The 16,163-nt window shown below is 53.3% G+C and overlaps 1 protein-coding gene across 2 annotated transcripts in view; it reads right to left on the bottom strand.

Annotated features, from left to right (window-relative positions):
* LOC138089829 (solute carrier family 22 member 1) overlaps nt 1-15,294 on the bottom strand; it is a 37,926-nt gene extending 22,632 nt beyond the window's left edge. The window contains exons 1-6 of one of the 2 annotated variants that reach the window (XM_068985387.1): nt 14,827-15,294; nt 8,915-9,018; nt 5,824-5,978; nt 2,709-2,877; nt 2,125-2,239; nt 1,771-1,877 (exon numbers count right to left, since the gene is read on the bottom strand). In XM_068985387.1, the coding sequence (XP_068841488.1) occupies nt 1,771-1,877; nt 2,125-2,239; nt 2,709-2,877; nt 5,824-5,978; nt 8,915-9,018; nt 14,827-15,222 (1,046 nt within the window). In that variant the 5' untranslated portion in view covers nt 15,223-15,294. The remainder of the gene's footprint in view (nt 1-1,770; nt 1,878-2,124; nt 2,240-2,708; nt 2,878-5,823; nt 5,979-8,914; nt 9,019-14,826) is intronic. The other variant, XM_068985386.1, reaches the window with a different exon arrangement.
* Between the last annotated feature and the right edge of the window lie 869 nt (nt 15,295-16,163).

The following is a 16,163-nucleotide window of genomic DNA, read 5'->3' as shown; positions in this document are numbered from 1 at the left end:
AAGTTCTAAGCCTTTCACACGCATTATCACATTAATTCTTCCAACATGCCTGTGAGTAGATCCTATCATTGCCTCCATTGGCTGATGAGGAAACTGAGTCACAGAGATCACGAAGCTTCCTGAAGGTCACACAGCCAGGAAGTGATGGGCCCCCCGGCCCCGAGTCGCTGTAATGAATGGAGCGGATGGGGGCAGGGGGCGTGTACAGTAAGAGAAGGTGTCCAGGGCCAGATGGCATGAAGCCTTGCAGGCCGTGGAAGGAAGCTAGGTTTCTTCTCGGTGGATTAGGAAGTCTATGAGGATGTGGACAAGGTGATGCCATCCGTGACCTGTGCTCTGGGGAGGGGGGAACAGGAGCGGGAGCAGACCGCCAGCAAGGAGGCTACAGCGATGAGCTGGGCGGGAGATTGCCACACTCACACCCAAGAGCACAGGCGATGAGAAAATGGCACGTTCGGGATAGGTTTTCAAGACAGAGAGGGATTTGCAGAAAGCTTGCGTGGAGGGGTGTGAGAGAGCTGACGAGACAGAATCACCGCCTCGACAGGGGTGCTAGGGGTGGAGATGGGAGCTGGGCTGATACAGGAGGGGAGCAAGCCTTCCTGTCTGTGGGGTCCTGGCGCCAGAGGTACCATGGCGCCAGATGCTGAGAATCAAGAGAAACACACCAGGCACCTGGCATGCTTGCAGGGGTCCCTGGGCCCCTCATACGGCGGATACAAGGGCTCCCAGGGCCAGCCTGCAGACACAGGGCCTGGGGACCAGGAGACAACCCAGCGTCTAGAGAACTCAGGATGACTCTGTGGAACACTGGTTACTCATTTAAGCTCCCACAAATATTTACAGAGTGGCTGCTATGTGCCAGGCACTGCCCTCGTCATTGGAACCCTTATTTCACAGAAGGGCAAGAAGGGCAGGGTGGCAGAGTGACCCCAGTGGAAAGGGAACCCAGATACTCGGCCCAGGGGTTTCCAGAAGTAACTGGAGGGCCGCCGGGGTTGGAGGAGCAAGTGCTGAGGTGGGGAGCTGACCCAGCCCCCCAAGGGAAGAGGGAGAAGACCCCATCTCAAGGAAGCCACCGGGGAGAGTGACACGGCCCTGGGGTGTGCAAGGGGTGCTGGGCGTGGACAGGCGTTTCCTAATCGGTGTGAAAAAAGCACGCATGTGCTTTCCGCAGGCTCTGTCGAGTCCTCAGACGTGAGGAAGACTTCTTCCCCCTTGACAGCCCGGAAAATGAAGCCATTCAGTCGTGTCCGACTCTTTGTGACCCCATGGACTCTAACCTACCAGGCTCCTCCGTCCATGGGATTTCCAGACAAGAGTGCTGGAGTGGGTTGCCATTTCTTTCTCCAATATCTCCCCAACCCAGGGATCGAACCCGGATATCCCACATTGTAGGCAGATGCTTTACTGTCTGAGCCACCAGACTGATGTCCTGGGGAATCCCTGAAATCTCATCTACCTACCAGGGCTAAGTCAGCACTTGGCTCCTGAAGCACAGGGTTTCTGGCAACCCTGTCACCTCCCTCCAACTCACTACTGACTTTTCTACATGGGGATTTCTTCTTACTAAAATGAGGCCTTGCCTCTACTGGGATGTCCTCAAGGGAGAAATATGGGTGTCTTTTTAAGAGCTCTTTGAGCGGAAGGCCATCTGGAAATGCCTTTTCATGCCTCTCTTTCCCCCCCCCCTCCATAAGTTGGCCCACCGTCTCTGACGTGTACCCAGGCATGCAGGGAAGCGCGCGGGGCCTTGGAAAGACCCCTTACCACAGGTACATCAGGATGAAGGTGTACTTCCTCAGGATGGGCGTGCGGAACAGGTCTGTGAATGAGGGGCTCAGCTTCTCAGTGACGTCCTCCTCTAGAGACAGCATCTAGGAGAGAGTCAGGGCATCAGCCACATCCAGGCTGCCACCGTGATCAGGAATCGCCATCAGAGCCCTTCGCCCACCCCGCCCCCTGCCTCCCACCAGCCACCACCCCGAGGTCGGTCATCATACTCATCACCCCAAAGAGTTCCAGCACCTTCCCGCCTCCCCACGCAAGTGCCACAGGCAAGCGCTAAGTCATAAACCCGACCCAGCATTCAGTGAGGAGAGAAAACCCTTGCAAGTGAGTCACCTTCAGGTCGGCAGGAGGCAGCTTCCCGTTCTTTTGGGCAATGTGGTCCATGATCTTTATCGCCTCAGTGTTTCTCTTTTGCGATAACAGCCATCGGGGGGACTCGGGCACAAACCTGAGGACACAGATCATCCCCACTTGGCGTCTCCCCCAGAGCCCGTCTGAGGTTAAGATCGAAAGAGAACCTCGCTGGAGCTGGCTCGAATGCATTCTTTTTTATGGCTGAGAAATATTGCTTGTGTGTATGAACCACAGCTTCCTCATCCATTCTGCCGATGGTCCTGTCTGATGGGCACACTCACAGAGATGGCTCCATTCCTTCATCTCCTCCTTCACCAGCTCATCCAAGAGCAGATGCCTACTTCATGGCGAGGTGAACTTTTGTCCGACTTTTAGCATCTCAGGCCTCTCTCTGGGTGAAGTGAATTTGTTTCTTTAAAGGGTGGCTGAGAGTGGCTCCCCCCAGGAGTGAGGGCTACCCCATGACGGAGCACCCCAGATGGCGTGGGTGGCTGGAAGCCCCGGGCCTGCGGGTAGGACCGCCCTGGCTGTTGGGAAGACGGGTCCCCATGGGGACACAGTACCAGTAGCAGAAGAGGAGCAGAAAGATGGGCAGGGAGACGGCCAGCTGCAGCCAGCGCCAGTGCGGGAGGACGTAGGCCAGTCCGGAGAGCAGCACAAGCCCAACGGTGAAGGCCGTCTGGTAGAGGATCGCCACCGTCCGTCTGTAGCCCAGGCCCACGAACTCTGTGACTGAAACCGGAGAAATGTCACCTGCGGGCTCCCATCCGCTTTAAAATCCCCCATTTGCTATCTGCAGCTCCCCCCGCCTTTGCACAGTGCAGTATTCCATCGACAGGGCTCTCCCGCCCAGAACCTTCCTCCCGTCGGCTCCAGGATTAGCTGGAGTATTTCCCACAACCCCCTAGGAAGTGCTGTTAACACCACCAACACCTTTGAGTGCACCCCAGGGACCTGGCCCTGTCACAGGTGTTCAGATGCATCTCCAGCTCTGTGGGCACAGTCCCGCCCTCCTAACCTCACAGCCTCATGAGAGGTGGTGGACCAGACACACACACTGTGTTCATCACACCCAGGTCTTGGCATGCTGCGGGCCACATGGGAGAAAGCATAAATAGCCAGGAAGGTGGGGGAGTCTCCGGGGGTCGCAGATTTTCAGAGAGCAGTGGAGCAGAGCTCGTGGAGGAAATTTGAGCCATCAGGAGGAGCAGTAGTCAACAGAACCCAGAATGGGAAAGCGAGTTCCAGGCAGAGGGATAGCAGCCCGGGTGACCGCTGGGTGAGGTCGGGTCATGGGGGCCGTGCGCCCTCCTGGGGTAGGGGGGGTGGGCAGGTCTCGTAGGCTTGCGGAGAACACTGGCTTCAAGTGCGGGAGGCACAGAGGTGCCGCAGCACAGGGGTGACCCGACGTTACGTCTGCTAAAGGCCCCCCCACCACGCTGCTGCCTGTGGGCACCCCGGGGGTAGACCAGTGTGGAGCGGAGCCCAGCGTGGTGGGGGGGCCCGGCAGAAGCAGCAGAGGAGCGAGAGGGCTGTGGTGCCGGAGGTATTCTGAAAGGAAAGCAGATGAGGGGCTGGGGAGAGGGGCACAGGGGGAGCAGGCTTGGGGGTGGAGGAGGAAGATGCCCTGGGCTGGGAAAAGAGGAGGGGTCGGTCACGCAGACTGGAGGGGAGTCCCTGGTGCAGGACCAGGGGGTATGGGGCCTCCAAGCAAGGCAGAAAGCCATAGGAAGGAGGCAAGCCAGGGTAGCACGCACTCCATCACAGACAGGTAGCATTCCGAGTCTGTCTTCCTTTCTCTCTAGCCTGGGAGCTCCTTGACAGAGGTTGTTGTTCAGTTGCTAAGCTGTTTCCGACTCTTTGCACTGGCTTGTAGCCCATGGGGACACAAAGAATCGGACATGACTGAGCAACTTCACTGGTTGGTTGGTAGCCCATGGACTATAGCCCGCCAGGCTCGTCTGTCCTCCATTCTCTCCCAGAGTTTGCTCAAACTCATGTCCATTGAGTCAGTGATGCCATCCAACGATCCCATCCCCTTTCACCCCCTTCTCCTCCTGCACTCCATCTTTCCCAGCATCAGGGTCTTTTCCAACGAATCAACTCTTTGCATCAGGTGGCCAAAGTATTGGAGCTTTTGCTTCAGCAACAGGCCTTCCAATGAGTATTCAGGGTTGATATCCTTTGGGACTGACTGGTGTCTTGAGAGTAGGATGGGAGGCCTTATCTATCTCGGCATCTCGGGCCCCGAGGGCAACAGCCACACAGGAAGGAGAAGGGGCAGGCATGGCTCTGGGCTCCCCCTGGGGCCCTTCATCGACCTCACGGCACCGCGGTCCCCACGTGGAGGATCCTGAGGCAGAGAGAGATTATGGAACGTGCCCAGGACCACACTGCTGGTCAGACTTGGGTGTAGATTTGACCTTAAATTAATCCTTGTCACCAGGTGCCAAATACTGCACGTTTAGCCTCTAGATGGCTGGGCTGTTGCAGTTGATATGGGCTAAACTCACTAAACTAGTGTGTTCATGACTTCTTGGGGGAGGAACAGGGGGGTTTTTTGGCCCTAGTGAACTATTTCTTAGAATGTCAAGCCATAAGAGACTGTTTTCAAAGATGGCAAGACCTGGTGAAAACCTGGGCCATCCTCTGGCTGTCTGATGGGCTGAGAGATACACAGGTGGCTATTATGCTTTCTTCTGCAGAAGTATTTTTCATTTTCTAGTCTTACTCTTCAGAGAAAACTTGAAAGAAAAAATAGTATATAGAATTACATTGTTTTACACTTGAGTTTTTTCATCATTGTATCTATCTCTTTTTTGATTTGCTTGTTCAGTCGCCAAGTGATGTTCGACTCTTTGAGACCCCATGGACAGCTGCACGCCAGGCTTCCCTGTCCCTCACCACCTCCCAGAGTTTTCCCAGGCTCATGTCCATTCGTGGCTGATGCTGTCTAACTATCTCCTGCTGTCTTCTGTCTTTCCCAGCATCAGGGTCTTTTCCAATGAGTCGGCCAAAGTATAAGAGCTTCTTTTATTTCCTCTTGTATCTTCTCCCCTAACTCTTGCTGTTGCTGCTGCTGCTAAGTCGCTTCAGTTGTGTCTGACTCTGTGCGACCCCATAGATGGCAGCCCACCAGGCTCCGCCGTCCCTGGGACTCCAGGCAAGAACCCTGGAGTGGGTTGCCATTTCCTTCTCCAAGGCGTGAAAGTGGAGTCGCTTAGTTGTGTCCGGCTCTTCGCAACCCCATGGACTGCAGCCTAACTCTTGAGCGTCCTTCAAACTAGTGGAGTTTGTTGTATTTCTTTTGGAAGAGGCTGGTTAGTTTATATTTAAAATGTTAAAATACTCTCCCACCTGTCTCCCCTTCCTACACACCCCATCACTGTAAACACATCACATGTGATCTCCTTTTCTCAAACAGATTAGTTGATATGGAAACAAGGACCCATATGAGTGGTTATATAAGTGTCTCTCAAACAAAGAGACAGAGGCCATTCTGACGGCACACTCAGTTCCAATCACACAAACACAAATACAGCTAGCAAGGCCACACTTTCTCTAGGCTTCCTCCAAAACAAACCCGTCTGCACGTTCGGCTTCGTCCCATTCTACCCCACTGTCTGACCTCCCGGGCTTCTCAAAGTGGCTGGAAACCTCGGGCCAGCAGATGCTTACTCAGGGTGTAGCCAGCCGTCCAGCTGCCCTTGCTGACCAGCCCCTGCAGCAGGCGGAAGAGCAACAGGGATGCGTAGTCCGGAGCCACGGCCGTCAGGACGCCCGAGATGGCGCAGGTGATGGTGGTGGCTAAGAGGCACACTTTGCGGCCAAACCTTCCGAGACAAGCAGACAGTGAGGTGAGCGCTGAGTGTTCACAGGGACGAAGGGACAGCAGGCTCTCTACTGGGAGACAAGACAGTTTCTCTGCGGCATCGTGCAGTCCATCACACATCGCGGCCCCTTCTCCAAGCCTGACCTGGTCCCCACTCCGTGACAGCGACCGGCAACTCTTGCAGGTTTAACGAAGTCACTCGGAAGAGGAATCCTGACCACTCTCAGTCAAGGACCAGGGTCTCCCTCTGTGACCCGCCCAGTCCTCAGACTCATCCCCTCTCGTTATCTTTGTATTTAATAGATTGCATTACTATTCACAGACTTAACAGGGTGCACCAGAAATCAGGTCCCCACCCACCCACATAGTTAACCTTATCAATGCTCATAAGGTTTTTCTGGGGAAATATTTAATTCTAATAGTATAATTATTGAAAAGTGTTTTTCCTTTCTTTTTTCGTGAGTAAAGTGGGCCAACAAACACGTGAAGAGATGCCCAATATCCCTAGTCATCAGGGAAATGCAAATGAGAGCAGGGAAGTTGCTGTAAACACAGGGAGCTCAACCGGCGCTCTGTAAGAACCTAGAGGGCTGGGGTGAGGTGGGGGTGGGGGAGGGAGGTTCAAGAGGGAAGGGACATGTGTATGCTTACGGTTCATTCACACTGGCGTACGGCAGAAGCCAACACAATATTCTAGAGCAATTATCCTCCAATTAAAAATAATTTTTAAAAAACATTTTTAAAAAAACTACAATGAGATATCCCCTCATGCTTATCAGAATGGCCATTATCAGAAAGACAATAAACAATAAGTGTTGGCAAGGACGTGAAAAAAAGGGAGCTTAGGACACTGTGGATGGGAATAGAAACTGAGGCAGCCATCATGGAAAACGGAAGCAACAGGACGAAGGTTCTTCAAAAAATTAAACATGGAACCACCATGCAATCCGGCGATCTCAGGTCTGAATATTTCTCCAAAGGAAACAAAAACCCTAATTCAAAAAGACATCTGCAGCCCCATGTTTATTGCAGTATTAGCTAAATTGCCAATATATGAAAGCAATATATGGAATATATTCCAATATAAGCAATACATGGAAGGACTGATGCTGAAGCTAAAGCTCTAATACTTTGTTTGGCCACCTGATGTGAAGAACTGACTCATTTGAAAAGATCCTGATGCTGGGAATGATTGATGGCAGGAGGAGAAGGGAATGACAGAGGATGAGATGGTTGGATGGCATCACTGACTCAATGGACAAGAGTTTGGGTGGACTCCAGGAGTTGGTGATGGATAGGGAGGCCTGACATGCTGTGGTCCGTGGGGTTGCAAAGAGTTGGACATGACTGAGTGACTGAAATGAACTGAACTGAACTGATACAGAAGCAACCTAAGTGTCCATCGATAGTTGAATGAATAAAGATGTGTGTGTATATATATGTGTGTGTGTATATATAATATTATATATTATTATTATATATTTATATTATATTATATTTACATTATTATTATATATATTATATATATGTATACAATGCAGTAGTGCTCAGCCATAAAAAAGAATGTATTTGTAACAGTGCAGATGGACATGGAGGGTAAAGCTCTAAGTGAAAGCAGTCAGAGAAAAACGAATAACATGTGACCTCACTCATTCGCAAGATTTAAGAAACAAAACAAATATAGCTTCTAATGACAATTATCTACTCCTGAAAATAGGTGCATAAATAGATAAATCTTGCCTGGAAAATCCCATGGACGAAGGAGCCTGGTAGGCTGCAGTCCATGGGGTCGCTAAGAGTCAGGCACGTCTGAGCGACTTTACTTTCACTTTTCACTTTAATGCATTGGAGAAGGAAATGGCAACCCACTCCAGTGTTCTTGCCTGGAGAATCCCAGGGACGAGGGAGCCTGGTGGGCTGCCATCTATGGGGTCGCACAGAGTTGGACACGACTGAAGCAACTTAGCAGCAGCATATATATATAATATTATATATTATAATTATTATATATTATATTATTATATATTATATATATGTAGACAATGCAGTAGTGCTCAGCCATAAGAAAGGATGTATTTGTAACAGTGCAGATGGACATGGAGGGTAAGGCTCTAAGTGAAAGCAGTCAGAGAAAAACGAATAACATGTGACCTCACTCATACGCAAGATTTAAGAAACAAAACAAATATAGCTTCTAATGACAATTATCTACTCCTGAAAATAGATACATAAATAGATAAATCCTAAAAATATTAGTGATGGAACCATTCGCTCTACCTACTTCCCACATGCAAAGATGATTAACACGCTTTAGGGAAATACTGCGGGGGGAGAAAGAGCTGTCCGCACACAAAAATCCGCTTGCTCATCTCTCATTTCCAACCTCCCACTGACACTGTCCTTGCTCACCAGCTTCTACATGTTGAACTTCTCTCTGCACACCCTCTTCTAGCTTATCTCAAACCTGGTTTATCGCTTTAAATACCAATTACTGGTGGCAAATCCCAAATACTTAACTCCAGCCTGAACCTTATGTATCCAACTGTCTACTTGGCACTCTTCTCTGTCTCACACGATGCTCTGAAACACATCTCCTAAAAGCTGCAGTGGAGGATATTCTTAACCCTCTCTGTCTCAAAAAATGGCCCTGCCCCCCTCCACCCATCTGCCAGAAGCATAATCCTTGGCTTTCTGCCCCCTTCCTCTGAGCCCTGCATCCCAGCTACACAACCCACCTGCGGTCTCAACCTCTGAAGTCCCCCCTAAGTCCCCAGCTTCCTCCCATTGCCTTGCCCCACATCGTCCCTCACTCCCTACCGTGTCGGGTCTCAAGTTCTGCGAAGATTCCCTCTGGCCACTTCTCCCACCTCCGGCTGCTGAAGTCCCTTCTCCCCAACGGTGTTGGCGCTGTGCTTGGTCGGATCCGCCTTTACATACCTGTCTGCGATGTAGCCGACTCCCAGAGAGCCCAGGAAGAAGCCCAAGTTCACACAGGATTGAAAGAGGTCCACCTTCCAAGAGTCATCACACACCAGGTTAAACTGCGGGTCGGAAGGGCCAAGACACAAAAGACCGTTTGTAAATTAAACTACGCCTACCATTTTCCCTGCAGAAAATGTCAATGCACTACGCAAAAATGCGGGATCCTGGGGCCCCTCACAGTCTTTCCTTTCACCACATTTTCATAAGACAAATGCAAGGTTTCTGAGGAATCTCAGGCAGTGTCATTATATGCCTGATATCTTTATCTTGGGTTTACCCTCAATACACACTAATTAAAGAGTCTGTTGTCAGGTACCCCTGATAGTTTTCAAAGGACAGTGTGGCCAAGTGGTAAGGTTTCTAAAGGAAATACAGCAAAGTAATTATCCAAAAACAAAAATGATGTAAAATAAATATGACGTGCTTCTCAGAATTGGTAAAAACCCTTAATTAAGAAAGCTGAGCGCCAAAGAATTGATGCTTTGAACTGTGGTGTTGGAAAAGACTCTTGAAAGTCCCTTGGACTGCAAGGAGAGCCAACCAGTCCATCCTAAAGGAAATCAATCCTAAATATTCCTGAGAAGGATTGATGCTGAAGCTGAAACTCCAATACTTAGGCCACCTGATGCGAATAACTGAGTCATTGGAAAAGACCCTGATGCTGGGAGGGATTGTGGGCAGGAGGAGAAAGGACAATAGAGAATGAGACGGCTGGATGGCATCACCGACTCGATGGACATGAGTTTGAGTAAGGTCCAGGAATTGCTGATGGACAGGGAGGCCTGGTGTGCTGCAGTCCATGGGGTCGCAAAGAGCTGGACATGACTGAGTGACTGAACTGAACTGAATCACATGTTTTATTCCATAAATTCTACCCAATAATTGTGTCAATATGTCATGACTGATGGAACAGTATCAACGTGAGAATTTCTTACCAAAGACGCAGAGGCCAGCTGGTGGGGGCATCTGGGGAGCAGCCCTGTGTAGCCTTGCATGGCAGGGATGGGGGAGCCCAGAGACGGCAGGAGATGCGGAGGGTCCCATGTGCCTGGGAGGAACCAGGGCAGAAGGACAGAGGCAAAGACAGGGGCCAATCTGCCTGGTCTCTGTTGGGAGTGAGGTCCAGGGATCGCCCCTCCGTGCTTGGCACATGCGTGGTGATGCCAGTAGGCCTGGGTGCTCTGGGAGGCCCGAGTGCAGAAGCATCCCCACTTGGAGCACAGAGGGGCAGCAAGCAGGGGGGCCTTGGTCTCCTGTCTGGAAGGCATGTGTGGAGCTGCTCCGATCACCTTCGTGAAGCCCCTGTGGGCACTGCGGGAGAAACCATGTGCCCGTGGTTTAGTAAATACTGAACCATTTAACTTTTTAAATGGAGGCTTTACTTTTTGTTGTTCAGTCGCTCAGGCATGTCTGATTCTGCAACTCCAGGGACTGCAGCATGCCAGGCTTCCCTGTCCTTTACTATCTCCTGGGATTTGCTCAAATTTATATCCATAGAGTCAATGATGCCATCAAGTCCGTGATGCCATCAAACCATCTCATCTTCTGTCACCCCCTTCTCCTCCTGCCTTCAGTCTTTCCCAGCATCAGGGTCTTTTCCAGTGAGTCGGCTCTTCTCATCAGGTGGCCGAAGGATTGGAGTTTCAGCTTCAGCATCAGTCCTTCCAATGAATATTCAGGGCTGATGTCCTTTAGGATGGACTGGTTGGATCTCCTTGCAGCCCACAGGACTCTCAAGAGTCTTCTCCAACACCACAGTTCAAAAACATCAGTTTTTTGGTGCTCAGCTTTCTTTATGGTCCAACTCTCACTCCAGGTGTTTATTCCCTTGAAAATTCAGCTGGAAGCACACCACCCTGGGGAGTTTCTCCTGCTGCTGTTTGGTTTGTCTGCGGCCCTGGGCCCCATCAGTGGAACTCAGGGGAGGCCGCTCCTGGGAGTTGTTATCTCGCTGGCCCAGGTCAGCCTCTCCAGCGGCCTCTCTGGAGCCTCCACCTACGTCACCCAGGACGATGTTCTCTGTGTACTAGATGCCCCCAAAGCCACAGGGCGATGGTTTGGGGGTGTTTCTTCTACTCTTTGCAATCAGCATCTTTGTAAGATGTCTCTGCCACCCTCCCTGTCTCTGCCACCCTCCCTGAGATGCCCTGCGTGCCATTCTGCTCTGGGGGCGTGCAGAAGCCGGGGAGCTCATGGAACTGGAGGAAGGGGGCCTGGCCTTCCCTACTGACGCCGCCTCCCTTAAGAACTCTGCCCCCAGCTATGCCTAGGGGCTCTGTCTGCAGGCACCTGCCTGCCCTCTGTGATCCCAGACCCAGCCACTGTCCCTGGGGCCCCTCTGTGCCCCTAGGAAGACAGAAAGCCTTGGGTTTGTACAGGGGGCACACGGGGTGGGGTGGGGTCTCCTAGATCGGATCCCTCTCCCTGCTGGGACTTCACTGGGGATTTCTCCGGGGCCAGGCTGTATGGTGGACGTGACCCATAGAGCAGCAGGCTGGCCAAGCTCACAGGGCACAGAGTCACCCAGCGTCCTCGATAGAGTCCAGGTTCCCGTGGGTTCTGTCTCAGCAGATCATGGGTTGGAATCCAGGTGATCCCAGGGATCAGGTGAGTTGGGAAACCAGCACCTTCCTGCCCCAAATGGACCCTGACCTCTGCCCTCAGGGTGGGGAGGGACGGGGAGCTGGGTGTTCAAAGAGGTCAGCTCATCGTCTTTCCTTCAGCCAATTCCAACGTCCAAGGCAAGGCCATGTTAAAGATTATTTCTGCAGAAATGAATAACTAGGGAGGGTTCTCCCCCAAATAAGCTTCAGCTTAAGCCAAGGGGGGGAGGCAAAAGTTGTTGTGAAGCAGTGGGAAGGGTGAGTCAGAGGAGGCGCGTTCCGCCCAGGAGAAGCGGTCCTCCACTCCTGAGGCCCCGCGTCTCATCGCCTGCATCACCTCCAGCTGGGTCCCACCCCCAGCACACTAGCGTGCCCCCAGCTGAGCCCTAGCCACAACCCCAAACCGTCTCCCCCAGCCCTCCCCAGAGTGCGCGGGTCCCACCGTCAGCCAGTCGGGGCTGTGTCCCCTCCCCAGGCCCCCGCCCAGCCCAGGCCCCCCACATGCATGACCTGCTACTTCCCTGTGTCCCAGCCTCACTGTTCAGGGTCTCAGCCGCCCTGCCTCCCTGGCCAGGACCCTCTGGCAAATCGGGCCCCTCCTCCTCCCCAACCCCTGCCGGGTCTGCGTCTCTAAAATCGATCCTTCTTTTCGACCCTGTGGCAGCCGCGTTGACTGACAGCCCTGCCAGGGCCCATGTCGGCCTCTTCAAGCTCTCCCCACCTCTGGGGAGCGTCACCCCCACTCCGCACCAGCGCCTGGACCATTCCCAAGGTCCCGTGAGGACTGTCTTCTTCCGCTGCCTGAACTGCCACTTGGCACAAAGGTAGGGTTGCCAGTTTTAGAGCAAAAAAAAAAATATGGGGTGCCCCTCCAAACTGGAATTTCAGATAAACAACACTTTTTTTTAGTGCAATCATGTCCTCAGCAGTATCTGAATCCCCAGCCTCAGCTGTCAGTATCAAATGTTATGCAATATCTGGGACCTAATTATCCTAAATAAATATTCGTTGTTTACCCAAAATTCAAATTTAATGGGCGTCCAGCATTTTATCTGGTGACCTGATGTAAGATCTCAGCACTCTGGCCCAAAGCTGAGCCACCACCATTCTGTTCATGACTCCTCTACTGAATTCCAGTCAGTTCAACAACTATTGCTCCCTGAACGTGGTCCCTGCCCCCTCTCCCGTGAGCTTCGGTTCACATTCCCCGACGCACCCTGTTTGCTCTCCTAGCAGCTCAAAATACCACCCTAGGCCCCATTCAAATACTCTTTCCTAAGGACGTACTGTGTAGCACAGGGAATTATACCTGATATTTTGTAATAACCTAGAAGGGAAAAGAATCTGAGAAAAATAGATATCTATGTGTATATAACTGAGTCAGGGAGGTGGCACGGTAACCCACTCCAGTGTTCTTGCCTGGAGAATCCCACGGACAGAGAGGAGCCTGGCGGGCTGCAGTCCATGGGGTCGCAAAGAGTCGGACACGACTGAAGCGACTTAGTCTGGGACGGCATAGCTGAATCACCTTGCCTGAAACTGACACAGCACTGTAAATCAGCTACACTCCAGTGCAGAAAGTCTGCCGCCTCCCACGGGAAGACCCCAGCGGCCAGCTGAACGATAAGGTCCCCCTCCTTGTCTGAGACACTGATCTTATTCTCACGGCCACCACCCCTCCCTCACTCCCTGGAGACTGCAAACTCCTTGAACCTCACGGGCTTCTTCTGTGTCCCTCCTGGCATCATACCCAGTGCCAGAACAGAGGAAAAGCTCAGGACATGGTTACTGAGGGAATAGATGGAGGGGTGAATAGATGAATTCATGCATCTAGCTGATCCTTTCCAAGCAGAGTGTGCCGCAGCCACGGAGAACAATACATCCCCGTCAGGGTCTGTTTCTAGATTCCCAGCAAGAAGAGCGGCCAGTTCAGCATCCCTGGGAGGCGAGTCCTCTACCTGGACATCTGCGATTGGAGACGCCTCAGAGACTGGATGTCTGAGCAAGGGCACCCATACCTGCTCCCCGGCCCCCAAGACAGCGGGCCGTGGGGCTGGAGGGGTGGACACGGCGCTTTTCTCCAGCTGGACGTGTGCTGCTCAGGCCACTCAGCTACCTTGTTTCAGGTGAGCAGTTTGCTAACAGACAGACTCTGCGTAGTTCTGGTCTGTGGCTTCACCAAATGGCTTCCCTGGTGGCTCAGATGGTAAAGAATCTGCCTGCAATGCAGGAGACCCAGGTTCAATCCCTGGGTCGGGACGATCCCCTGGAGAAGGAAATGGCTACCCACTCCAATATTCTGGCCTGGAGAATCCCATGGACAGAGGAGCCTTGCAGGCTACAGTCCGTGGGGTTGCAAACAGTCGGACATGACTGAGCAACTAATGTGTCTAAACGTCTCCTGTGACTTCACCAAGCGACCTTGAGGTCAGTTTCCAAGTGCCCATGCTTGACACAGCATAGCACTTTCCAAAGGGCCCACGAAGGAGAGAAATCTGCTAGCTTCTCGGTAAGATATTCTCAAAGCAAACGCTCAGATAAACCAGCAACCTATCCAGGCAAGCGCTCTGCCACCATCCTGCTCTCCTGTGGGCCGTGGAGAGGATACCCGGTGCAGCTGGGTGCTGGACACCCAGGGGTGCTGACCTGGCCACTCTTCTGGATTGTCTGATCAGCACCTTCGCTGTCCTCGGCTGACCCCTGGGAAGCAGGGCATTGTCATCGCTGGTTTACTGATGAGGGAACTGAGGCTCAGAGAGGCTGAGTAACCTACAAAGCGACACTCAGCCAACTCGGGGCATAGCTGGGGCTCAGTCGGACTCCAGGGCAGCTTCCACACCACCTCAGAGACCAGCATTGAGCTGTCACATGTCCACGGCTTGTGAATGGAGGGATGGGGCCTCACATCTCTGATGGTGGGGCCACTGGCCCCCAGGTGGATTCTGCAGACCCATGGAGAAGCCAGTGGGGCAGAAGGCTGAAGGAGCCAGTCTCCTCGGGGGCCCCCCATCCAAGCAGTCCAGCTCAGCCTGGCAGGCGATGGTGTCTCTGCGCCCCAGTTCCCTCCTCTAACACCCAGAGTGTGCAGAGGATTGAACAAGGGAGGCACAGCAGTGCCCGGGACGGAGTCTGATGCGCCGGAGTTCAGAGAGCACGACCCCGCTGCCTCTTTGCTGATGTGGGGTCGAAGCCTGTAGGATCCATCATGTTTCCTCTCTGCCCTGAAACCGCATCATTATCCCCGCAGCAAAGGCCCGCTCTTACCTCGGTCACGATGGAGGAGCCGGGCGTGTCGTACACCCAGCCCTGCGCGCAGGGGCCCAGGGGCAGGGCGCTGCCATTGGCGGCCAGGCCGGCCAGCGGGTCCAGGCAGCTGAGGGTGCTCTGGTTCCAGTCCACCTCGTAGCGGAGGCACTGGCCCTCGGGCCCCGGGCCCGGCACCGTGTAGTTGAGCTCCTCCGCCAGGCTCCAGCCGCATCGCCGGCTCAGCTCCGCCACCCCCAGGCTCCGGCAGCGGTGGTCCGGGGTGAAGGCTAGGAAGACGATGCCCACGTAGATGGGGGCGAAGGCGGCTGAGAGCAGGCACAGGATCAAGAAGGTTTGCTTCTGGAACCAGCCGAACTCCCCGACCTGCTCCAGTACATCATCTACGGTGAGCATGACTGAGCCTCCACGCACATCGCTCTGAGTGGACCACAGGGCCCGGGGTCAGGGACTTATGTGGGTTTCTCTGCAATGGGCTGGTCTGAAGTCGAATTGCTGTCTAAGCAATTGGAAGCCAACCAGCTGGAAACAATCTTTCACCCGCAGGGCAGGTTTCAGGCAAGGATAGGAGGATGACGATTGGTCAGACTGCTGCTCTGGGGGAAGTCACCTGGGCCGAGGACCTGATTCTGTGGCACCAGGGTTCCCAGGGCCAAGGGAGTGAGCGAAGGTGGCCGTGACCCTCCCAGCAGTCTCTTTCAGGCTCTTCCAAAGAGATCCTCTTCTTGAAAGATGTTTTATCATCCAGGTAAACAAGGATAGCACACTGCTATCGGACCTGCTACTCACGATGGGGTGTCTCAAGCAGTGTGCATCGAGGGTCTGGCCGCGGGCAATGGGAGAGCCACGCTTCCCAGACTGGTCCTTACGTCCTTGTCCCAGGGTAGGACGACTGCCTTCTTCGGGACCCACAAAGGACTTCTCCTGGCATCACTATGTCCGCAGGCAGGCCCGTGGTCGCTGGACCGTGATGCACCCACCCTGAATCCCCAGGAAAGTGGGCCACAGGGGTCCTCTGAGCACAGATCCTGATGGGTTTCCTGGGCAGAGATGCTGGTAGAAAAGATCAAAGGGCCGCAGGCAGAGAACACCTCCCCCTCCACGACTGCAGCCTGGGAGGACACAGAACATTAAGGTTGGGTCCCCCCTCCGCGCATGCAAGAGGGACAGATAACAGACGAATGAGTGCCGGGTGCCCTCTCGTTCCCGGGACCCTCATTTCTCTGCTCCGTGGGCACGGGGAGCTGGCCCCAAGCCCAGCGGTGCACCAGCTGCTCTGGTGAGACAGGAGGAGGCTGCAGCTCTGCAAACTACTTCCCTACTTGGGCTGAGCACTG

The sequence above is a fragment of the Capricornis sumatraensis genome, chromosome 13 (genome assembly GCF_032405125.1).
Source record: "Capricornis sumatraensis isolate serow.1 chromosome 13, serow.2, whole genome shotgun sequence".
Classification (NCBI taxonomy): domain Eukaryota; kingdom Metazoa; phylum Chordata; class Mammalia; order Artiodactyla; family Bovidae; genus Capricornis; species Capricornis sumatraensis.
The sequence above is the reverse complement of the archived record's forward strand: the minus strand, read 5'-3'. Positions and strand labels throughout refer to the sequence as shown.